Raw genomic sequence first — 27146 nt, forward strand, 5'->3', positions numbered from 1 at the left:
GTTAGTATCTATGTACTAGCACCAACACCACTCTGTTAGTATCTATGTACTAGCACCAACACCACTCTGTTAGTATCTATATACTAGCACCAACACCACTCTGTTAGTATCTATGTACTAGCACCAACACCACTCTGTTAGTATCTATGTACTAGCACCAACACCACTCTGTTAGTATCTATGTACTAGCACCAACACCACTCTGTTAGTATCTGTGTACTAGCACCAACACCACTCTGTTGGTATCTATGTACTAGCACCAACACCACTCTGTTGGTATCTGTATACTAGCACCAACACCACTCTGTTGGTATCTATGTACTAGCACCAACACCACTCTGTTAGTATCTATGTACTAGCACCAACACCACTCTGTTAGTATCTATGTACTAGCACCAACACCACTCTGTTAGTATCTATGTACTAGCACCAACACCACTCTGTTAGTATCTATGTACTAGCACCAACACCACTCTGTTAGTATCTATGTACTAGCACCAACACCACTCTGTTAGTATCTATGTACTAGCACCAACACCACTCTGTTAGTATCTATGTACTAGCACCAACACCACTCTGTTAGTATCTATATACTAGCACCAACACCACTCTGTTGGTATCTGTGTACTAGCACCAACACCACTCTGTTGGTATCTATGTACTGGCACCAACACCACTCTGTTGGTATCTATGTACTAGCACCAACACCACTCTGTTAGTATCTATATACTAGCACCAACACCACTCTGTTAGTATCTATGTACTAGCACCAACACCACTCTGTTAGTATCTATGTACTAGCACCAACACCACTCTGTTAGTATCTATATACTAGCACCAACACCACTCTGTTAGTATCTATGTACTAGCACCAACACCACTCTGTTAGTATCTATGTACTAGCACCAACACCACTCTGTTAGTATCTATATACTAGCACCAACACCACTCTGTTAGTATCTATGTACTAGCACCAACACCACTCTGTTAGTATCTATATACTAGCACCAACACCACTCTGTTAGTATCTATGTACTAGCACCAACACCACTCTGTTAGTATCTATATACTAGCACCAACACCACTCTGTTAGTATCTATGTACTAGCACCAACACCACTCTGTTAGTATCTATGTACTAGCACCAACACCACTCTGTTGGTATCTATGTACTAGCACCAACACCACTCTGTTAGTATCTATGTACTAGCACCAACACCACTCTGTTAGTATCTATGTACTAGCACCAACACCACTCTGTTAGTATCTATGTACTAGCACCAACACCACTCTGTTAGTATCTATGTACTAGCACCAACACCACTCTGTTAGTATCTATATACTAGCACCAACACCACTCTGTTAGTATCTATGTACTAGCACCAACACCACTCTGTTAGTATCTATGTACTAGCACCAACACCACTCTGTTAGTATCTATATCTAGCACCAACACCACTCTGTTGGTATCTATGTACTAGCACCAACACCACTCTGTTAGTATCTATGTACTAGCACCAACACCACTCTGTTAGTATCTATGTACTAGCACCAACACCACTCTGTTGGTATCTATGTACTAGCACCAACACCACTCTGTTAGTATCTATGTACTAGCACCAACACCACTCTGTTAGTATCTATGTACTAGCACCAACACCACTCTGTTAGTATCTATGTACTAGCACCAACACCACTCTGTTAGTATCTATGTACTAGCACCAACACCACTCTGTTAGTATCTATGTACTAGCACCAACACCACTCTGTTAGTATCTATATACTAGCACCAACACCACTCTGTTAGTATCTATGTACTAGCACCAACACCACTCTGTTAGTATCTATATACTAGCACCAACACCACTCTGTTAGTATCTATGTACTAGCACCAACACCACTCTGTTGGTATCTATGTACTAGCACCAACACCACTCTGTTGGTATCTATGTACTAGCACCAACACCACTCTGTTGGTATCTGTGTACTAGCACCAACACCACTCTGTTAGTATCTATGTACTAGCACCAACACCACTCTGTTAGTATCTATGTACTAGCACCAACACCACTCTGTTGGTATCTATGTACTAGCACCAACACCACTCTGTTAGTATCTATGTACTAGCACCAACACCACTCTGTTAGTATCTATGTACTAGCACCAACACCACTCTGTTAGTATCTATGTACTAGCACCAACACCACTCTGTTAGTATCTATGTACTAGCACCAACACCACTCTGTTGGTATCTATGTACTAGCACCAACACCACTCTGTTAGTATCTATGTACTAGCACCAACACCACTCTGTTAGTATCTATGTACTAGCACCAACACCACTCTGTTAGTATCTATGTACTAGCACCAACACCACTCTGTTAGTATCTATGTACTAGCACCAACACCACTCTGTTAGTATCTATGTACTAGCACCAACACCACTCTGTTAGTATCTATGTACTAGCACCAACACCACTCTGTTGGTATCTATGTACTAGCACCAACACCACTCTGTTGGTATCTATGTACTAGCACCAACACCACTCTGTTAGTATCTATGTACTAGCACCAACACCACTCTGTTAGTATCTATGTACTAGCACCAACAACACTCTGTTAGTATCTATGTACTAGCACCAACACCACTCTGTTGGTATCTATGTACTAGCACCAACAACACTCTGTTAGTATCTATGTACTAGCACCAACAACACGGTGTTAGTATCTATATACTAGCACCAACACCACTCTGTTAGTATCTATATACTAGCACCAACACCACTCTGTTAGTATCTATGTACTAGCACCAACACCACTCTGTTAGTATCTATATACTAGCACCAACACCACTCTGTTAGTATCTATGTACTAGCACCAACACCACTCTGTTAGTATCTATATACTAGCACCAACAGCACTCTGTTAGTATCTATATACTAGCACCAACACCACTCTGTTAGTATCTATGTACTAGCACCAACACCACTCTGTTAGTATCTATGTACTAGCACCAACACCACTCTGTTAGTATCTATATACTAACACCAACACCACTCTGTTAGTATCTATGTACTAGCACCAACACCACTCTGTTAGTATCTATGTACTAGCACCAACACCACTCTGTTAGTATCTATATACTAGCACCAATACCACTCTGTTAGTATCTATATACTAGCACCAACACCACTCTGTTAGTATCTATGTACTAGCACCAACAACACGGTGTTAGTATCTATGTACTAGCACCAACACCACTCTGTTAGTATCTACGCGTTGCAAACACCATGCTCAGTTGGTAGAGCATGGTGTTTGCAACGCCAGGGTTGTGGGTTCGATTCCCATGGGGGGCCAGCACAGGAAAAACATTTTATGAAATGTATGCATTCACTAATGTAAGTCGCTCTGGATAAGAGCGTCTGCTAAATGACTAAAATGTAAATGTAAATGTAAAATGTAAAAATCTATGTACTAGCACCGACACCACTCTGTTAGTATCTATGTACTAGTACCAACACCACTCTGTTAGTATCTATGTACTAGCGCCAACAACACTCTGTTAGTATCTATGTACTAGCACCAACACCACTCTGTTGGTATCTATGTACTAGCACCAACAACACTCTGTTAGTATCTATGTACTAGCACCAACAACACTCTGTTAGTATCTATGTACTAGCACCAACACCACTCTGTTAGTATCTATGTACTAACACCAACACCACTCTGTTAGTATCTATATACTAGCACCAACACCACTCTGTATCTATATACTAGCACCAACACCACCCTGTTAGTATCTATGTACTAGCACCAACAACACTCTGTTAGTATCTATGTACTAGCACCAACACCACTCTGTTAGTATCTATATACTAGCACCAACACCACTCTGTTAGTATCTATATACTAGCACCAACACCACTCTGTTAGTATCTATGTACTAGCATCAACACCACTCTGTTAGTATCTATGTACTAGCACCAACAACACTCTGTTAGTATCTGTATACTAGCACCAACATCACTCTGTTAGTATCTATGTACTAGCACCAACACCACTCTGTATCTATATAGTAGTACCAACACCACTCTGTAAGTATCTATATACTAGCACCAACACCACTCTGTTAGTATCTATGTACTAGCACCAACACCACTCTGTTAGTATCTATGTACTAGCACCAACACCACTCTGTAAGTATCTATATACTAGCACCAACACCACTCTGTATCTATATACTAGTACCAACACCACTCTGTAAGTATCTATGTACTAGCACCAACACCAATCTGTATCTATATACTAGCACCAACACCACTCTGTTAGTATCTATGTACTAGCACCAACACCACTCTGTTAGTATCTATGTACTAGCACCAACACCACTCTGTTAGTATCTATGTACTAGCACCAACACCACTCTGTATCTATATACTAGCACCAACACCACTCTGTTAGTATCGATATACTAGCACCAACACCACTCTGTTAGTATCTATGTACTAGCACCAACACCACTCTGTAAGTATCTATATACTAGCACCAACACCGCTCTGTTAGTATCTATATACTAGCACCAACACCACTCTGTTAGTATCTATGTACTAGCACCAACACCACTCTGTTTCTATATACTAGCACCAACACCACTCTGTTAGTACCTATGTACTAGCACCAACACCACTCTGTTAGTATCTATGTACTAGCACCAACACCACTCTGTTAGTATCTATGTACTAGCACCAACACCACTCTGTTAGTATCTATATACTAGCACCAACACCACTCTGTTAGTATCTATGTACTAGCACCAACACCACTCTGTATCTATATACTAGCACCAACACCACTCTGTAAGTATCTATATACTAGCACCAACACCACTCTGTATCTATATACTAGCACCAACACCACTCTGTATCTATATACTAGTACCAACACCACTCTGTTAGTATCTATGTACTAGCACCAACACCACTCTGTTAGTATCTATGTACTAGCACCAACACCACTCTGTTAGTATCTATGTACTAGCACCAACACCACTCTGTTAGTATCTATGTACTAGCACCAACACCACTCTGTTAGTATCTATGTACTAGCACCAACACCACTCTGTAAGTATCTATGTACTAGCACCAACACCACTCTGTTAGTATCTATGTACTAGCACCAACACCACTCTGTTAGTATCTATAGACCCTCGTTGTATCTATAACTAGCACCAACACCACTCTGTTAGTATCTATGTACTAGCACCAACACCACTCTGTTAGTATCTATGTACTAGCACCAACACCACGCTGTTAGTATCTATGTACTAGCACCAACACCACTCTGTTAGTATCTATGTACTAGCACAACACCATGCTCTGTTAGTATCTATGTACTAGCACCAACACCACTCTGTTGGTATCTATGTACTAGCACCAACACCACTCTGTTAGTATCTATGTACTAGCACCAACACCACTCTGTTAGTAATCTATATACTAGCACCAACACCACTCTGTTAGTATCTATGTACTAGCACCAACACCACTCTGTTAGTATCTATGTACTAGCACCAACACCACTCTGTTGGTATCTATATACTAGCACCAACACCACTCTGTTAGTATCTATGTACTAGCACCAACACCACTCTGTTGGTATCTATGTACTAGCACCAACACCACTCTGTTAGTATCTATGTACTAGCACCAACACCACTCTGTTAGTATCTATGTACTAGCACCAACACCACTCTGTTAGTATCTATGTACTAGCACCAACACCACTCTGTTAGTATCTATATACTAGCACCAACACCACTCTGTTAGTATCTATGTACTAGCACCAACACCACTCTGTTAGTATCTATGTACTAGCACCAACACCACTCTGTTAGTATCTATATACTAGCACCAACACCACTCTGTTAGTATCTATATTCTAGCACCAACACCACTCTGTTAGTATCTATATTCTAGCACCAACACCACTCTGTTAGTATCTATATACTAGCACCAACACCACTCTGTTAGTATCTATGTACTAGCACCAACACCACTCTGTTAGTATCTATATACTAACACCAACACCACTCTGTTAGTATCTATATACTAGCACCAACACCACTCTGTTAGTATCTATGTACTAGCACCAACACCACTCTGTTAGTATCTATATACTAGCACCAACACCACTCTGTTAGTATCTATGTACTAGCACCAACACCACTCTGTTAGTATCTATATACTAGCACCAACACCACTCTGTTAGTATCTATGTACTAGCACCAACACCACTCTGTTAGTATCTATATACTAGCACCAACACCACTCTGTTAGTGTCTATGTACTAGCACCAACAGCACTCTGTTAGTATCTATATACTAGCACCAACACCACTCTGTTAGTATCTATGTACTAGCACCAACACCACTCTGTTAGTATCTATGTACTAGCACCAACACCACTCTGTTAGTATCTATGTACTAGCACCAACACCACTCTGTTAGTATCTATGTACTAGCACCAACACCACTCTGTTAGTATCTATGTACTAGCACCAACACCACTCTGTTGGTATCTATGTACTAGCACCAACACCACTCTGTTAGTATCTATGTACTAGCACCAACACCACTCTGTTAGTATCTATGTACTAGCACCAACACCACTCTGTTAGTATCTATGTACTAGCACCAACACCACTCTGTTAGTATCTATGTACTAGCACCAACCCACTCTGTTAGTATCTATGTACTAGCACCAACACCACTCTGTTAGTATCTATGTACTAGCACCAACACCACTCTGTTAGTATCTATGTACTAGCACCAACACCACTCTGTTAGTATCTATGTACTAGCACCAACACCACTCTGTTAGTATCTATATTCTAGCACCAACACCACTCTGTTAGTATCTATATACTAGCACCAACACCACTCTGTTAGTATCTATGTACTAGCACCAACACCACTCTGTTAGTATCTATATACTAGCACCAACACCACTCTGTTAGTATCTATGTACTAGCACCAACACCACTCTGTTAGTATCTATATACTAGCACCAACACCACTCTGTTAGTATCTATATACTAGCACCAACACCACTCTGTTAGTATCTATGTACTAGCACCAACACCACTCTGTTAGTATCTATATACTAGCACCAACACCACTCTGTTAGTATCTATATACTAGCACCAACACCACTCTGTTGGTATCTATGTACTAGCACCAACACCACTCTGTTAGTATCTATGTACTAGCACCAACACCACTCTGTTAGTATCTATGTACTAGCACCAACACCACTCTGTTAGTATCTATATACTAGCACCAACACCACTCTGTTAGTATCTATGTACTAGCACCAACACCACTCTGTTAGTATCTATGTAATAGCACCAACACCACTCTGTTAGTATCTATGTACTAGCACCAACACCACTCTGTTAGTATCTATGTACTAGCACCAACACCACTCTGTTGGTATCTATGTACTAGCACCAACACCACTCTGTTAGTGTCTATGTACTAGCACCAACACCACTCTGTTAGTATCTATGTACTAGCACCAACACCACTCTGTTAGTATCTATGTACTAGCACCAACACCACTCTGTTAGTATCTATGTACTTGCACCAACACCATGCTCTGTTGGTATAGCTATGGTGCTAGCACCAACACCACTCTGTTGGTATCTATGTGGCTAGCACCGAAACACCACCTGTTAGTATCTATGTATAGCACCAACACCACCTGTTAGTATGACTAATGTACTAGCACCAACACACTGTAAAATGTATCTATGTACTAGCACCAACACCACTCTGTTAGTATCTATGTACTAGCACCAACACCACTCTGTTAGTATCTATGTACTAGCACCAACACCACTCTGTTAGTATCTATGTACTAGCGCCAACAACACTCTGTTAGTATCTATGTACTAGCACCAACACCACTCTGTTAGTATCTATGTACTAGCACCAACACCACTCTGTTAGTATCTATGTACTAGCACCAACACCACTCTGTTAGTATCTATATACTAGCACCAACACCACTCTGTTAGTATCTATATACTAGCACCAACACCACTCTGTTAGTATCTATGTACTAGCACCAACACCACTCTGTTAGTATCTATATACTAGCACCAACACGACTCTGTTAGTATCTATGTACTAGCACCAACACCACTCTGTTAGTATCTATATACTAGCACCAACAGCACTCTGTTAGTATCTATATACTAGCACCAACACCACTCTGTTAGTATCTATGTACTAGCACCAACACCACTCTGTTAGTATCTATGTACTAGCACCAACACCACTCTGTTAGTATCTATGTACTAGCACCAACACCACTCTGTTAGTATCTATGTACTAGCACCAACACCACTCTGTTAGTATCTATGTACTAGCACCAACACCACTCTGTTAGTATCTATGTACTAGCACCAACACCACTCTGTTAGTATCTATGTACTAGCACCAACACCACTCTGTTAGTATCTATGTACTAGCACCAACACCACTCTGTTGGTATCTATGTGCTTGCACCAACACCACTCTGTTAGTATCTATGTGCTAGCACCAACACCACTCTGTTGGTATGCACCTATGTACTAGCACAACACCACTTGTAAATTAATGTAAATCTATGTACTAGCACCAACACCACTCTGTTAGTATCTATGTACTAGCACCAACACCACTCTGTTAGTATCTATGTACTAGCGCCAACAACACTCTGTTAGTATCTATGTACTAGCACCAACACCACTCTGTTGGTATCTATGTACTAGCACCAACAACACTCTGTTAGTATCTATGTACTAGCACCAACAACACTCTGTTGGTATCTATGTACTAGCACCAACACCACTCTGTTAGTATCTATGTACTAGCACCAACAACACTCTGTTAGTATCTATATACTAGCACCAACACCACTCTGTTATCTATATACTAGCACCAACACCACCCTGTTAGTATCTATGTACTAGCACCAACAACACTCTGTTAGTATCTATGTACTAGCACCAACACCACTCTGTTAGTATCTATATACTAGCACCAACACCACTCTGTTAGTATCTATGTACTAGCACCAACACCACTCTGTTAGTATCTATGTACTAGCACCAACACCACTCTGTTAGTATCTATGTACTAGCACCAACAACACTCTGTTAGTATCTGTATACTAGCACCAACACCACTCTGTTAGTATCTATGTACTAGCACCAACACCACTCTGTTAGATCTATATACTAGTACCAACACCACTCTGTTAGTATCTATATACTAGCACCAACACCACTCTGTTAGTATCTATGTACTAGCACCAACACCACTCTGTTAGTATCTATATACTAGCACCAACACCACTCTGTTAGTATCTATATACTAGCACCAACACCACTCTGTATCTATGTACTAGCACCAACACCACTCTGTAAGTATCTATATACTAGCACCAACACCACTCTGTATCTATATACTAGTACCAACACCACTCTGTAAGTATCTATGTACTAGCACCAACACCAATCTGTATCTATATACTAGCACCAACACCACTCTGTTAGTATCTATGTACTAGCACCAACACCACTCTGTTAGTATCTATGTACTAGCACCAACACCACTCTGTTAGTATCTATGTACTAGCACCAACACCACTCTGTATCTATATACTAGCACCAACACCACTCTGTTAGTATCGATATACTAGCACCAACACCACTCTGTTAGTATCTATGTACTAGCACCAACACCACTCTGTAAGTATCTATATACTAGCACCAACACCGCTCTGTTAGTATCTATATACTAGCACCAACACCACTCTGTTAGTATCTATGTACTAGCACCAACACCACTCTGTTTCTATATACTAGCACCAACACCACTCTGTTAGTACCTATGTACTAGCACCAACACCACTCTGTTAGTATCTATGTACTAGCACCAACACCACTCTGTTAGTATCTATGTACTAGCACCAACACCACTCTGTTAGTATCTATATACTAACACCAACACCACTCTGTTAGTATCTATGTACTAGCACCAACACCACTCTGTATCTATATACTAGCACCAACACCACTCTGTAAGTATCTATATACTAGCACCAACACCACTCTGTATCTATATACTAGTACCAACACCACTCTGTATCTATATACTAGTACCAACACCACTCTGTAAGTATCTATGTACTAGCACCAACACCACTCTGTTAGTATCTATGTACTAGCAACAACACCACTCTGTTAGTATCTATGTACTAGCACCAACACCACTCTGTTAGTATCTATGTACTAGCACCAACACCACTCTGTTAGTATCTATGTACTAGCACCAACACCACTCTGTAAGTATCTATGTACTAGCACCAACACCACTCTGTTAGTATCTATGTACTAGCACCAACACCACTCTGTTAGTATCTATATACTAGCACCAACACCACTCTGTTAGTATCTATATACTAGCACCAACACCACTCTGTTAGTATCTATGTACTAGCACCAACAACACGGTGCTAGTATCTATGTACTAGCACCAACACCACTCTGTTAGTATCTACGCATTGCAAACACCATGCTCAGTTGGTAGAGCATGGTGTTTGCAACGCGTTTGCAACGCCAGGGTTGTGGGTTCGATTCCCACGGGGGGCCAGCACAGGAAAAAAAATGTATGAAATGTATGCATTCACTACTGTAAGTCGCTCTGGATAAGAGCGTCTGCTAAATGACTAAAATGTAAATGTAAATGTAAAATGTAAAAATCTATGTACTAGCACCAACACCACTCTGTTAGTATCTATGTACTAGCACCAACACCACTCTGTTAGTATCTATGTACTAGCACCAACACCACTCTGTTAGTATCTATGTACTAGCACCAACACCACTCTGTTAGTATCTATATTCTAGCACCAACACCACTCTGTTAGTATCTATATACTAGCACCAACACCACTCTGTTAGTATCTATGTACTAGCACCAACACCACTCTGTTAGTATCTATATACTAGCACCAACACCACTCTGTTAGTATCTATATTCTAGCACCAACACCACTCTGTTAGTATCTATATTCTAGCACCAACACCACTCTGTTAGTATCTATATACTAGCACCAACAGCACTCTGTTAGTATCTATGTACTAGCACCAACACCACTCTGTTAGTATCTATATACTAACACCAACACCACTCTGTTAGTATCTATATACTAGCACCAACACCACTTTGTTAGTATCTATGTACTAGCACCAACACCACTCTGTTAGTATCTATATACTATCACCAACACCACTCTGTTAGTATCTATGTACTAGCACCAACACCACTCTGTTAGTATCTATATACTAGCACCAACACCACTCTGTTAGTATCTATGTACTAGCACCAACACCACTCTGTTAGTATCTATATACTAGCACCAACACCACTCTGTTAGTGTCTATGTACTAGCACCAACAGCACTCTGTTAGTGTCTATATACTAGCACCAACACCACTCTGTTAGTATCTATGTAGTAGCACCAACAACACGGTGTTAGTATCTATGTACTAGCACCAACACCACTCTGTTAGTATCTATATTCTAGCACCAACACCACTCTGTTAGTATCTATGTACTAGCACCAACACCACTCTGTTAGTATCTATGTACTAGCACCAACACCACTCTGTTAGTATCTATGTACTAGCACCAACACCACTCTGTTAGTATCTACGCATTGCAAACACCATGCTCAGTTGGTAGAGCGTGGTGTTTGCAACGCGTTTGCAACGCCAGGGTTGTGGGTTCGATTCCCACGGGGGGCCAGCACAGGAAAAAAAATGTATGAAATGTATGCATTCACTACTGTAAGTCGCTCTGGATAAGAGCGTCTGCTAAATGACTAAAATGTAAATGTAAATGTAAAATGTAAAAATCTATGTACTAGCACCAACACCACTCTGTTAGTATCTATGTACTAGCACCAACACCACTCTGTTAGTATCTATGTACTAGCACCAACACCACTCTGTTAGTATCTATGTACTAGCACCAACACCACTCTGTTAGTATCTATATTCTAGCACCAACACCACTCTGTTAGTATCTATATACTAGCACCAACACCACTCTGTTAGTATCTATGTACTAGCACCAACACCACTCTGTTAGTATCTATATACTAGCACCAACACCACTCTGTTAGTATCTATATTCTAGCACCAACACCACTCTGTTAGTATCTATATTCTAGCACCAACACCACTCTGTTAGTATCTATATACTAGCACCAACAGCACTCTGTTAGTATCTATGTACTAGCACCAACACCACTCTGTTAGTATCTATATACTAACACCAACACCACTCTGTTAGTATCTATATACTAGCACCAACACCACTTTGTTAGTATCTATGTACTAGCACCAACACCACTCTGTTAGTATCTATATACTAGCACCAACACCACTCTGTTAGTATCTATGTACTAGCACCAACAACACTCTGTTAGTATCTATGTACTAGCACCAACACCACTCTGTTAGTATCTATGTAATAGCACCAACACCACTCTGTTAGTATCTATATACTAGCACCAACACCACTCTGTTAGTGTCTATGTACTAGCACCAACACCACTCTGTTAGTATCTATGTACTAGCACCAACAACACGGTGTTAGTATCTATGTACTAGCACCAACACCACTCTGTTAGTATCTATGCGTTGCAAACACCATGCTCAGTTGGTAGAGCATGGTGTTTGCAACGCCAGGGTTGTGGGTTCGATTCCCATGGGGGGCCAGCACAGGAAAAAAAATGTATGAAATGTATGCATTCACTACTGTAAGTCGCTTTGGATAAGAGCGTCTGCTAAATGACTAAAATGTAAATGTAAATGTAAAATGTAAAAATCTATGTACTAGCACCAACACCACTCTGTTAGTATCTATGTACTAGCACCAACACCACTCTGTTAGTATCTATGTACTAGCACCAACACCACTCTGTTAGTATCTATGTACTAGCGCCAACAACACTCTGTTAGTATCTATGTACTAGCACCAACACCACTCTGTTAGTATCTATGTACTAGCACCAACAACACTCTGTTAGTATCTATGTACTAGCACCAACAACACGGTGTTAGTATCTATATACTAGCACCAACACCACTCTGTTAGTATCTATATACTAGCACCAACACCACTCTGTTAGTATCTATGTACTAGCACCAACACCACTCTGTTAGTATCTATATACTAGCACCAATACCACTCTGTTAGTATCTATATTCTAGCACCAACACCACTCTGTTAGTATCTATATTCTAGCACCAACACCACTCTGTTAGTATCTATATACTAGCACCAACACCACTCTGTTAGTATCTATGTACTAGCACCAACAACACGGTGTAAGGACCTGTATACTGTCCATGTGTGTTATGTTTCATATTAAACTGAATTGCGTTGTATTCGTTCACACTACGATGTGCAGTAGGGCTGCTGCAACCGACAATGTATAAAAACACATGTACTGTATATGAATGTGTGAATGTGTAACTATGTACCAACATAACTAGACATGTCTGTATGTACGCGATGTAAATACGTCTGTTTCTGGCCCTACCTAGTTGCTCCAGTTTGGGCTCAGGCCTCTTGACCAGGCTGAGGAGGAGCTGGGAGCAGTGGCTGATGATGATGAAGGGCGGGGCTAAGGCTGGCCGGCTGTGGTACTCCACGATCAGGTTGTACCTCTGGAACTTCCAGAAGATGTCCGTGTTGCCCTGCACCACCTGGAATGTGTAGCTGTAGGCACGCAGGTGGAGGAAAGATCACAGTGAGATTACACTGCATGAGATACATGTGAGTAAGTATTGATCTTTTTTCTGTGGTAATCCAAGGTAAAGAGACAGTTGAATTGTGTATGCCCGTGAAATATACAACCTTAATCATTATTATTATTATTAATAATCATAACAGATGGTTGTGTGAGACAGTCACAGTTCAGGCCAGACTCTTCCTGTCAATCATTAAAAGCTCTGTAGGTCTATAGGCTTTGTTCAAACAAAACTTTTACCCAGCTGTTCTGGGTCAAAGAAAACAAAACAAAAGTACGTTTCAATGATTGTGCATGCAAGTTTATTTTGGTTTCACACAGTGGATGTCAATGAATACATCCAAAACCTCTGTTCTTGCAGCACATGATCATTGAATTCGGCCCTGAATTGGGACATGTTTTTGGAGTCTCCCTCATCAGAGTAAACTATTCTTTCCTGGGTGATGACTGTGGCCTGAGTAACACGTGTGTGTTAAGTCTGACCTTGTACATATTTGCCATTTAGCAGATGTTTTCATTTTACATACGGGTGGTTCCCGAGAATTTAACCCACTATCTTGTCGTTGTCAAGCCCCATGTTCTACCAACTGAGCTGCAGAGTAGCGTGTGTGTTGAGTCTTACCTGAACATGGCGATGAGGAGGTTGAGCAGCAGAACGTTGGTAACCAGTAAGAAGATGACCAGCAGTAGGATGACCAGCCAGTTGGCGTAGATGTTGGGACAAGGGGGCAGAGTTCCCATGATGATCTCCTCTATCACCGTGGTGCAGTTGGTCTCAGGCATCCGTGCCACTGGGAAGATTACATTCGATAGTTCTTCAAAATGTACCACTGAACGAAACTGAACTACATGTAAACTACATGTAAACTGAACTACATGTAAAATACATGTAAACTGAACTACATGTAAACTACAATGAAACTGAACTACATGTAAACTACAATGAAACTGAACTACATGTAAACTACATGTAAACTGAACTACATGTAAACTACATGTAAACTGAACTACATGTAAACTCAACAACATGTAAACTACATGTAAACTACTTGTAAACTGAACTACATGTAAACTACAAGTAAACTGAACTACATGTACACTACAAGTAAACTGAACTACATGTACACTACAAGTAAACTGAAATACATGTACACTACAAGTAAACTGAACTACATGTAAACTACAAGTAAACTGAACTACATGTACACTACAAGTAAACTGAACTACATGTAAACTACAAGTAAACTGAACTACATGTAAACTACATCTTTTTTTTTGTATTATTTTTATTTCACCTTTATTTAACCAGGAAGACCAGTTGAGAACAAGTTCTCATTTACAACTGTGACCTGGCCAAGATAAAGCAAAGCAGTGCTGAACTGAATTACATGTAAACTACATGTAAACTACATGCAAACTGAACTACATGTAAACTACATGTAAACTGAACAACATGAAAACTACATGACAAAGGAACCACATGTAAACTACATGTAAACCGAACCACATGTAAATGACATGAAAACAGATCTACATGTAAACTACATATAAACATAAGTACATGTAAACTACATTTAAACTGAACTACATCTAAACTACATGTAAACTGGCTATGTGTGAACTACATGTAAACTGACTACATGTGAACTACATGTAAACTGGCTATGTGTGAGCTACATGTAAACTGGCTATGTGTGAACTAAATGTAAATGGAAGTACATGTAAACTACATGTAAACTGACTACAAGTAAACTACATGTAAGCTAAATGTAAACGGAACTACATGTAAACTACATGTGCACCAGTGGAGGCTGCTGAGGGGAGGATGGCTCATAATAATGGCTGGAACAGAGAATATGGATCTATATAAACCATATGTTTGATGGATTTGATACCATTCCACTTACTTCATTCCAGACATGACCATGAGCTCGTCCTCCCCAATTAAGGTGCTACCAACCTCCTGTGATGTACACTACATGTAAACTGAACTACATGTGAACTACATGTAAACTGAACTACATGTGAACTACATGTAAACTGAACTACATGTGAACTACATGTAAACTGAACTACATGTGAACTACATGTAAACTGAACTACATGTGAACTACATGTAAACTGAACTACATGTAAACTACATGTAAACTGAACTACATGTAAACAGGACTACATGTACATGACTATAACAGAGCAGAGGCATTGCTAGAAAAACAGAAAACATTATATCTCACCGTCAATCTCCTCCAGTGGGATCTGGCCGAAGATATGCAGGTAGGGTCGATACAGGACCCTGCGAAACACCCAGTCTAGGCGTGGGTCGTTGGGGTGGAGAAGGGCCTGAGTAGCCACGCCGTACGCTATGAGCCACACACTCAGGAAGAACAGGAAGAAGAACACATCCTTCATCTGCCAGGAAGAACAGAGCACAAACATTACGTGTAATCCTCATCTGACATACACCACAAATGTACCAGGTTATAAAGTATGGTTATAAACACAATTCTATTTATACACAACAGGGTTGGGGTCAATTACAGTCAATTCAAGAAGTACACTGGAATTACAATTACAATGAAAAATAATAATAATCAATGACAAATGTTTTGTTTTTTAAAATTTGATTTACTTTCTGAATTGACTGGAATTGAAATGGAATTGACCTCAACCCTGATACACAAATACATTAGAGTTTTCTAAATGTGGTTTAGTTGGGCTACATTGTATTTATGGGTCATGCTTTGTGGGTCATACATGTTTGTCTTTTGAACAGTTCTCTACTTTACCATCCTCTCCACAATGATGATCTTGGGCCCCAGTTGCTTGTGGATGGCGAAGATGTGGATAAGACGCAGTGTGAACACCATGAAGTCCAGCGCCAGAACCGTTCGTCCCGCCTCATACGTGTCTTTCACCATCCTGTCATAATTACATCCTATATTAGTCCTATATTAAACTATGGCCCTCAAATTCAAATCTGGACCTCGAAGCCAGTTCCACAGATTTTTTGTAAATGTTTAAAAATTCTCCTCCCCCTAATCAGGAACTGATTAAGACCTGGGACACCAGGTGGATGCAATGAATTATCAGGTAGAAGACCAAAGCAGCAGTAGTCCCCGGACCTCGTAGGGTCAGATTTGAATACCCCAGCTGTACGGAGTTAATGTCACTAGCAATGTCACTTCATACAGTAAATTTACTGAAAATCAGCAGTTCTCTTTCTATCACAAGATATCACACCACAACTATAGCCTACTGTAGCCTATCATATATCCTACCTACTGTAGCCTATCATATAGCCTACCTACTGTAGCCTATCATATAGCCTACCTACTGTAGCCTATCATATAGCCTACCTACTGTAGCCTATCAAAACGAATTTCTTGTTAGAAATCGTCACTTTTTTTTATCAAATCCTCCTGCTGCAGGGTTATTTTACTCTTGCGACGAAACCGGTCAAATTAAGATCCTATACCTGTATATTTACATTTTTTGGAAAAGCCCATTGAGACCCAGAGCCTCTTTTTCAAGGGAGACCTGGCCAAGAAGGCAGTAACAATCAATACATTACATCATTAAAATATACAACAATACAATACAACAACATGATCCAGCCTAAAAAAAAGCATTTACACTCCTCCGTAACAGAGTCTATCATCAATATTTTAAATTCATTCAGTGGCACTAACATATCTAGATGAAGCATGGATTGTAGATTATTCCATGCCTCTGGTGCACAAGAATAGAAGGCAGTCTTGCCTAATACTGTGAATGTCCTGGGGACTTTAAGTAGCAACCACCTAGCAGACGGGGTACGGTAACTGCTAGTGGTGAAGGAGACCAGACTACAGACGTAAAGAGGGAGTTTACCCAAAAGGGCTTTGTAGATGAACACATACAAATGTATCTTTCTGTGCATATAAAGTGAAGTCCAACCTACCATTTGGTACAATGTGCAATGGTGGGTGAGTGACTTGGCATTTGCAATAAAGCGCAAGGCTGCATGATAAACAGAGTCCAGTTTCTGTAAGACGGAGGAGGTTGCATGCATATACAACAAGTCACCATAATCAATTACAGAGAGAAAAGTGGCCTGAACAAGCTTCTTTCTAGCCATAAGCGGGAAGCAAGCCTTATTATGAAAATAAAAACCCAATTTCAATTTAAGCTTTGTCACAAGATTATCCACATGAACTTTAAAGGACAACTTGTTATCCAACCAAATATCTAGGTATTTGTAGGATGACACTTTTTCAATGGCTAAGCCACCAGATGTGACAATGCTAACCTTCTCTGGCAGACTTCTAGCTCTGGTAAAGGTCATGAATGTAGTTTTTTTGTATATTAAAGACCAGTTTGAGACCATAAGGTGAGGCCTGCAGTGACTGAAAAGCAGTCTGGAGCTCTTCAACAGCCTGAACCAGAGAAGGAGCACATTAATCTATAACTGTATCATCTGCATATAGATGGAACTTTGTTGGTTGCAAGAGAGGAAGAGGACTCTGCTCACCTGCAGGACACACCAATTACGAAGAGTGAGATGGCCACCATGTCACACTTGTTCCAGTTGTCCTCCACGTACAGCTTGAATTTCTTCAGGATGCTCATGTCTTCGTCTGTGAAGAAACTCTGCATCACCCAGGTCAATAAAGTGTTAGTTCACTCTTTTAGAACATCACAATTAGCAGTATCATTCTATTTGTGTATATTTCCAGGTAGTTTGAGTAATTTATGTCAGATTTCCCCAGGCTAAAAATAGATTTGTCCTCAGCAACAGTCCACGAGTATCCTCAACGCTGCACATATTTTGTCTAGCCGCACACCTGATGCAACTTATCAAATAGCTGATAAGAGTACCTGAGGAACAGAGTTGAGAAGCACTAAAATGGAACCCTATTCCTTAGTGCACTACTTAGTGTTCTGAACAGGGCCCTTGTCGAAAGTAGTTCAGTATGTAGGGACTAGGGTGCCATTTCAGACACACATATTGTGCTATGTAACCTTTATTTAACTAGGCAAGTCAGAACAAATTCTTATTTACAATGACGGCCTACCCCAGCCAAACCCTAACTCAGACGACGCTGGGCCAATTGTGCGTCGCCGTATGGGACTCCCAATCACGGCCGGATGAGATACAGCCTGGATTCAAACCAGGTAATGTAGTGACGCATCTTACACTGAGATGCAGTGCCTTAGACCGCTGCGCCACTCGGGAGCCCACAAGGCAAAAACTGGTTGAATCAATGTTGTTTCCACGTAATTTCAACAACAAAAAATTATGTGAAAAAAAATTCACCCCAACTTTTAACCTTAATCCAATGACATGGTAATTCTTTTATTTAATTTTCACATTGAATTCACGTTAGTTGACAACTCGAACAAATGTAAATCAAAACCCATGGGAAGTGATGTCAATGATGATGACATGAGTTGGGCTCATGGTCTCCTGAGGTAGCTTTGCCAGTGTCACCCTCAGCCCTACAAGGACATTTCCTCTTGGTCTAACAATTAAGACGTTGGTTTTTCTCGTGGGAGACCCGAGTTCAGATCCAGCCCGTGACGTCATCATACCTGTCTCAGCTCCTCCAGCACCAGGGTGAAGACCCAGAAGTAGAGCATGATCTCAGGGGCCCCAGGACCCGTGGGGGGCGGAGGACGAAAGTCCAGCAGGAGCACGTAGGTGAACAGGATGAGGAAGGCAAAGTACATGATGACGTTGCCTAGGAACACAGTGACCGGGGCGCTCCAGAAGCGACGCCAGCGACGCAGCAGGAAACGCCACCACACGGCTGCACTGCTCTGGCCCTCCACGCCACCAGGAGGACCACCTGAGTCTCTGGAACACCATACAACAAATTGAAAATTGAGAATTTTACTTGAATATAATTTTTTAATATACAGTGTTCTTCAACAGTCCACAAACTTCTAGCCTCGTATTACCAAACTGGCTGGCTCACAAGGCTGCTAAAAGGCAGGTTGACATGAAGTGTAGTCAACTTTGTTCTAAGGACATACATAATCTGATTGGTTTAGGGCAGAACAATTGTTTATATAGCTTATTCAACTAAACTTTTAATAAAATAAATGTTAACTGACCTCCTGGCAGATTTTTGACCTAGCTTGCTAGCTATTTCTATTTTATAATTCAACCTTAGTAGGAAGTAGTGCCCTGCTCAGCTAAGCTACATATAGCTTAACATTTTACGTTTCTGCCCTCAGGGAAACATAACTGTCCATTCCAATTGTTAAGTTCATATAGCTTATAAAACAAAATATTTTGATAAGGAAAGTGGGAGCTGATTTACTGGTATATTTGAGACCAAGCTAGCTAGCTCTATTTTGCTCTTTCCTTCTAGTCATGAGACCAGCTGTATTTTAGAGGTGTTGTCACATTTGTATGACTACTGTAACACAATAATGATTTCAAAATGTTACAACTTGTAACTCAAAGTTTTATTTACAATATTCTCAGTTCAAACCTCCGCCATGTTTTCAAAAGTTGTGCATCTGTTAAACTCTGCCCATTGACCTAGAAACCAATCGTATTTGTTCTGCCCTAAACCAATCAGATTCTTTCTGCCCTTAGAACAAAGTTGACTACATTTTATGTCCCTTTATAAACAGCAGGTAAAGTAGAATAAATGGTTTTATAACTCACAAAGGGTCATTGTCTGTTAGTAGCAGGGCCTTTTCTGTGTCCAGACTGTCTAGCTCCACATACTGCTCCTCTCCTCCACCACGACTGTCTAGCTCCTCATCACTGCATCATTACACACATAGAGATAACATGACTACACAGACGAGGACAGGGCCGATGCATGCACACACACACAAACGGGCGCATACACACACATACGGACGCATACACACACACACGGACGCGTACACACACACACACACACACACACACACACACACACACACACACACACACACACACACACACACACACACACACACACACACACACACACACACACACACACACACACACACACACACTGTGCTTCAACAACAGACATACGTTCTTACGGTTCCTACCGTACTGTGGAAATGACTGTGACAACATTGACAATATGAAGCTAGATTTCTGTGGTGACCTGAACTTGATGAGGTTGGTCCAGATGAGAGGGGGACAGAAGAAAGACAGCACCAGTTTGGAGATGGCTGTGTCTGTAGTCATCGCCCCCCACCAGATCTTAGTGAGGAACCCCTGGGACAAACCATGAGCGCTGTTACCAACCTATCACACAACCTTATCTTAGGCCCTACTAATTGTATTACATAAGCCATACTAATTGTATTACATAGGCCATACTAATTGTATTACATAGGCCATACTAATTGTATTACATAGGCCCTACTAATTGTATTACATAGGCCATACTAGTTGTATTACATAGGCCATACTAATTGTATTACATAGGCCCTACTAATTGTATTACATAGGCCCTACTAATTGTATTACATAGGCCATACTAACTGTATTACACAGGCCATACTAATTGTATTACATAGGCCATACTAATTGTATTACATAGGCCATACTAATTGTATTACATAGGCCCTACTAATTGTATTACATAGGCCATACTAACTGTATTACATAGGCCATACTAATTGTATTACATAGGCCATACTAATTGTATTACATAGGCCCTACTAATTGTATTACATAGGCCATACTAATTGTATTACCTATCAACACTGAAACCAGCAGAGGGCACATCACCCTGTCAAACACACCTATCAACACTGAAACCAGCAGAGGGCACATCACCCTGTCAAACACACCTATCAACACTGAAACCAGCAGAGGACACATCACCCCATAAAACACACCTATCAACACTGAAACCAGCAGAGGGCACATCACCCCATAAAACACACCTATCAACACTGAAACCAGCAGAGGACACATCACCCCATAAAACACACCTATCAACACTGAAACCAGCAGAGGGCACATCACCCCATAAAACACACCTATCAACACTGAAACCAGCAGAGGACACATCACCCTGTCAAACACACCTATCAACACTGAAACCAGCAGAGGACACATCACCCTGTCAAACACACCTATCAACACTGAAACCAGCAGAGGGCACATCACCCCGTAAAACACACCTATCAACACTGAAACCAGCAGAGGGCACATCACCCTGTCAAACACACCTATCAACACTGAAACCAGCAGAGGGCACATCACCCCATAAAACACACCTATCAACACTGAAACCAGCAGAGGACACATCACCCTGTCAAACACACCTATCAACACTGAAACCAGCAGAGGACACATCACCCCATAAAACACACCTATCAACACTGAAACCAGCAGAGGACATCACCCTGTCAAACACACCTATCAACACTGAAACCAGCAGAGGACACATCACCCCATAAAACACACCTATCAACACTGAAACCAGCAGAGGGCACATCACCCCATAAAACACACCTATCAACACTGAAACCAGCAGAGGACACATCACCCCATAAAACACACCTATCAACACTGAAACCAGCAGAGGGCACATCACCCCATAAAACACACCTATCAACACTGAAACCAGCAGAGGACACATCACCCCATAAAACACACCTATCAACACTGAAACCAGCAGAGGGCACATCACCCCATAAAACACACCTATCAACACTGAAACCAGCAGAGGACACATCACCCCATAAAACACACCTATCAACACTGAAACCAGCAGAGGGCACATCACCCCATAAAACACACCTATCAACACTGAAACCAGCAGAGGACACATCACCCTGTAAAACACACCTATCAACACTGAAACCAGCAGAGGACACATCACCCTGTCAAACACACCTATCAACACTGAAACCAGCAGAGGGCACATCACCCCATAAAACACACCTATCAACACTGAAACCAGCAGAGGACACATCACCCTGTCAAACACACCTATCAACACTGAAACCAGCAGAGGACACATCACCCCATAAAACACACCTATCAACACTGAAACCAGCAGAGGGCACATCACCCCATAAAACACACCTATCAACACTGAAACCAGCAGAGGGCACATCACCCCATAAAACACACCTATCAACACTGAAACCAGCAGAGGGCACATCACCCTGTCAAACACACCTATCAACACTGAAACCAGCAGAGGACATCACCCTGTCAAACACACCTATCAACACTGAAACCAGCAGAGGGCACATCACCCCGTAAAACACACCTATCAACACTGAAACCAGCAGAGGGCACATCACCCTGTCAAACACACCTATCAACACTGAAACCAGCAGAGGGCACATCACCCCATAAAACACACCTATCAACACTGAAACCAGCAGAGGACACATCACCCTGTCAAACACACCTATCAACACTGAAACCAGCAGAGGGCACATCACCCCATAAAACACACCTATCAACACTGAAACCAGCAGAGGACACATCACCCCATAAAACACACCTATCAACACTGAAACCAGCAGAGGGCACATCACCCCGTAAAACACACCTATCAACACTGAAACCAGCAGAGGGCACATCACCCTGTCAAACACACCTATCAACACTGAAACCAGCAGAGGGCACATCACCCTGTCAAACACACCTATCAACACTGAAACCAGCAGAGGACACATCACCCTGTCAAACACACCTATCAACACTGAAACCAGCAGAGGGCACATCACCCCGTAAAACACACCTATCAACACTGAAACCAGCAGAGGGCACATCACCCTGTCAAACACACCTATCAACACTGAAACCAGCAGAGGACACATCACCCTGTCAAACACACCTATCAACACTGAAACCAGCAGAGGGCACATCACCCCATAAAACACACCTATCAACACACAGTCACACACCAAGAGGACTCTGTGAATATTGTCTGTGTACACAGTCAAATCTATCTAATGTTTCATTTGTTTATGGAACATCGAGATTAAAAGTAAGGAGGCCACATGTCTCTTTCAGTGTGTCTATGTGTGCCTGCACGTGTTACCGTAGCCTACCTGAACTCCATCGTGGGCGAAGAAGCACTTGGCATCAGCCTCGGTTGCCAGGTTGAGGACGGTGGATTGATTCCAGCAGCGGGTCCTTCTCACCAGAAGAGCATAGGCCCTGTCCTCACTGTTAGAGTAGCACTCCCCAAACAGATCTGGCAACACATACACACACACCAGACTCAACACACTTACCAAGACTTCACACCATTCAAATCTTGCTTTTGTCTGCTTGTTATATAGGCATTGGTTGTATCTAGATTCTTATCTTGTGATGATCTCACTGTGAATTCTAACCCCAGGAGAATTTCCTAGGAAATAGATACTTTCAGGGAACATCTTTGTCTTAGTGGTATTTTTCAACTAAGTGATGGTTTGTGATCCCAGAGCATTATGTCATGCATGTTTTATCCAGTGTGTGTGTGTGTGTGTGTGTGTGTGTGTGTGTGTGTGTGTGTGTGTGTGTGTGTGTGTGTGTGTGTGTGTGTGTGTGTGTGTGTGTGTGTGTGTGTGTGTGTGTGTGTGTGTGTGTGCGCGCGCGTGTGTGTGTGTGTGTGTGCCTACATGCTCCTCGTGTCTCTCACCTAGGGCAAACTGCTCATACTTGGCCTCCTTCATACTGCGTGCTGACTCTGCCTCTGACTCCAGGCCAGACATCTCTTTCAGGATCTTATAACCAGCTAGAGCCGCAGCTACAGCCTCAGGACCCTGGACCACAGAGAGAGAGAGAGAGAGAGAGAGAGAGACAGAGAGAGAGACAGAGAGACAGAGAGACAGAGAGAGAGAGACACAGAGAGACACAGAGAGACACAGAGAGAGAGAGAGAGAGAGAGAGAGAGAGAGAGACAGCAACAGAGACAGAGACAGAGTCAGAGACAGAGACAGAGACAGAGAGGGAGACAGAGACAGAGAGGGAGAGAGAGGGAGAGAGAGGGAGACTTGAACAGAGCAATACTCAATCATGAGGCATCAAAGCTAAAGGAACTGAATAATATTAAGAAATGCTATAGATAGAAGGAAAGTAGTGTGGAAACCTACCAAAAAATAATTAGGCAACAACAAATTCAATCCCTTTTAGATAACTTCCTGGAAAAAACGTTTCACTGTAATAGTGAAGGTGTAAACTTGGCAGTAGAAAACCTAAACAGTATATTTGACCTCTCAGCTTCCCTATCAAATCTAAAAATTTCAAGCAGACAACCTAAGAAAATTAACAACAATGACAGATGGTTTGATGAAGAATGCAAAAACCAAAGAAAGAAATTGAGAAACCTATCCAACCAAAAACATAGAGACCCAGAAAACCTGAGTCTACGCCTTCACTATGGTGAATCACTAAAACAGAACAGAAATACACTATGGAAAAAGAAGGAACAGCACGTCAGAAATCAGTTCAATGTAATCGAGGAATCTATAGAATCTAACCACTTCTGGGAAAGAGTTATCTATCCAAAATTTAGATTTATGGATAAACCACTTCACATCTTTTTGCATCTATAACAAAGAACAAACTGCAAAAACATATGCATGATCAAATACAAATCTTAGAATCAACTATTAAAGACTACCAGAACCCACTGGATTCTCCAATTACAATGAATGAACTACAGCACAAAATTCAAACCCTCCAACCCAAAAAGACCTGTGGTGTTGATGGTATCCTCAATGAAATGATAAAATATATAGACAACAAATTCTAATTGGCTATACTTAAACTCTTTAACATCATCCTCAGCTCCGACATCTTCCACAATATTTGGAATCAAGGACTGATCACCCCAATCCACAAAAGTGGAGACAAATTTGACCCCAATAACTACCGTGGGATTTGCGTCAACAGCAACCTTGGGGAAATCCTCTACATTATCATTAACAGCAGACTTGCACATTTCCTCAGTGAAAACAATGTACTGAGCAAATATCAAACTGGCTTTTTAACAAATTACCGTATCACAGACCACGTAGTCACGTAGTCACACCCTAATTGACAAATAAACAAACCAAAACAAAGGCAAAGTCTTCTCATGATTTGTTGATTTCAAAAAAGCTTTTGACTCAATTTGGCATGAGGGTCTGCTATACAAATGGATGGAAAGCTGTGTTGGGGGAAAAACATACGACACAAACAACAAGAGTGCAGTTAAAATTGGCAAAAAACACACATATTTCTTTACACAGGGCCGTGGGGTGAGACAGGGATGCAGCTTGAGCCCCACCCTCTTCAACATATATATCAACTAATTGACGAGGGCCCTAGAAGTCTGCAGCACCCGGCCTCACCCTACTAGAATCTGAAGTCAAATGTCTACTGATTGCTGATGATCTGGTGCTTCTGTCCCCAACCAAGGAGGGCCTACAGCAGCACCTAGATCTTCAGCACAGATTCTGTTAGAATTGGGTCCTGACAGTAAATCTCAGTAAGACAAAAATAAGGGTGTTCTAAAAAAGGTCCACTTGCCAGGAACACAAATACAAATTCCATCTAGACACCGTTGCCCAAGAGCACACAAAGAAAACGATACATACCTCGGCCTAAACATCAGCGCCACAGGTAACTTCCACAAAGCTGTGAACGATCTGAGAGACAAGGCAAGAAGGGCCTTCTACGCCATCAAATGGAACATAAAATTCAACATCTCAATTAGGATCTGGCTAAAAATACTTGAATCAGTTATAGAACCCATTGCCCTTTATGGTTGTGAGGTCTGAGATCCGCTCACCAACCAAGAATTCGCAAAATGAGATAAACACCAAATTGAGACTCCACATGCAGAATTCTGCACAAATATCCTCTGTGTTCAACGTAAAACACCAAATAATGGAGACACGTGATGCCGCGGAGCTGAACAGACGTTGACAAACCGAGCTCTTGAAATTTATCCTATTATTACCTAAATAACAACGTTGAAACAATATTCTAACATCGGCTGATAAATTGTCAAATACTTACCTTCCCAAAGAGCCATGGACCTCCGACCGAGAGGCAAGAAGGACGACCAAAACGTCGTTGAATCCCAAGACAACGATAACGCCACAGCTAGCAAGTTTAGCATTAGCCCTCATATTTCAGACGACGGTTCCAGACTATTGCTCTCGGCAGCCTCGCAAGACATGCTGGCTACTCTCCTCCGGGAAATTCAGGATGGTAACAAAGGTCTTTCTATGAAAATTGACAAGAAATCGGCTGAACTCCATTCTTCCATCGACGACCTGAAATCCTCCATGAATGATCTCCTTCTGAGAACGACTGAGGCCGAGA

The 27146-nt window shown here is 41.4% G+C and overlaps 1 protein-coding gene across 1 annotated transcript in view; it reads right to left on the minus strand.

Annotated features, from left to right (window-relative positions):
• LOC106596808 (transient receptor potential cation channel subfamily M member 5) overlaps window positions 1–27146 on the minus strand; it is a 113420-nt gene that overhangs the window by 58843 nt on the left and 27431 nt on the right. The window contains exons 13-22 of the mRNA XM_045708692.1: window positions 24472–24595; window positions 23897–24042; window positions 20974–21086; window positions 20532–20633; window positions 19445–19709; window positions 18384–18502; window positions 16660–16792; window positions 16108–16282; window positions 14496–14664; window positions 13664–13842 (exon numbers count right to left, since the gene is read on the minus strand). Of these exons, the coding sequence (XP_045564648.1) occupies window positions 13664–13842; window positions 14496–14664; window positions 16108–16282; window positions 16660–16792; window positions 18384–18502; window positions 19445–19709; window positions 20532–20633; window positions 20974–21086; window positions 23897–24042; window positions 24472–24595 (1525 nt within the window). The remainder of the gene's footprint in view (window positions 1–13663; window positions 13843–14495; window positions 14665–16107; window positions 16283–16659; window positions 16793–18383; window positions 18503–19444; window positions 19710–20531; window positions 20634–20973; window positions 21087–23896; window positions 24043–24471; window positions 24596–27146) is intronic.

This window comes from Salmo salar, chromosome ssa26, assembly GCF_905237065.1.
Source record: "Salmo salar chromosome ssa26, Ssal_v3.1, whole genome shotgun sequence".
In the NCBI taxonomy this organism is placed as follows: Eukaryota; Metazoa; Chordata; class Actinopteri; order Salmoniformes; family Salmonidae; genus Salmo; species Salmo salar.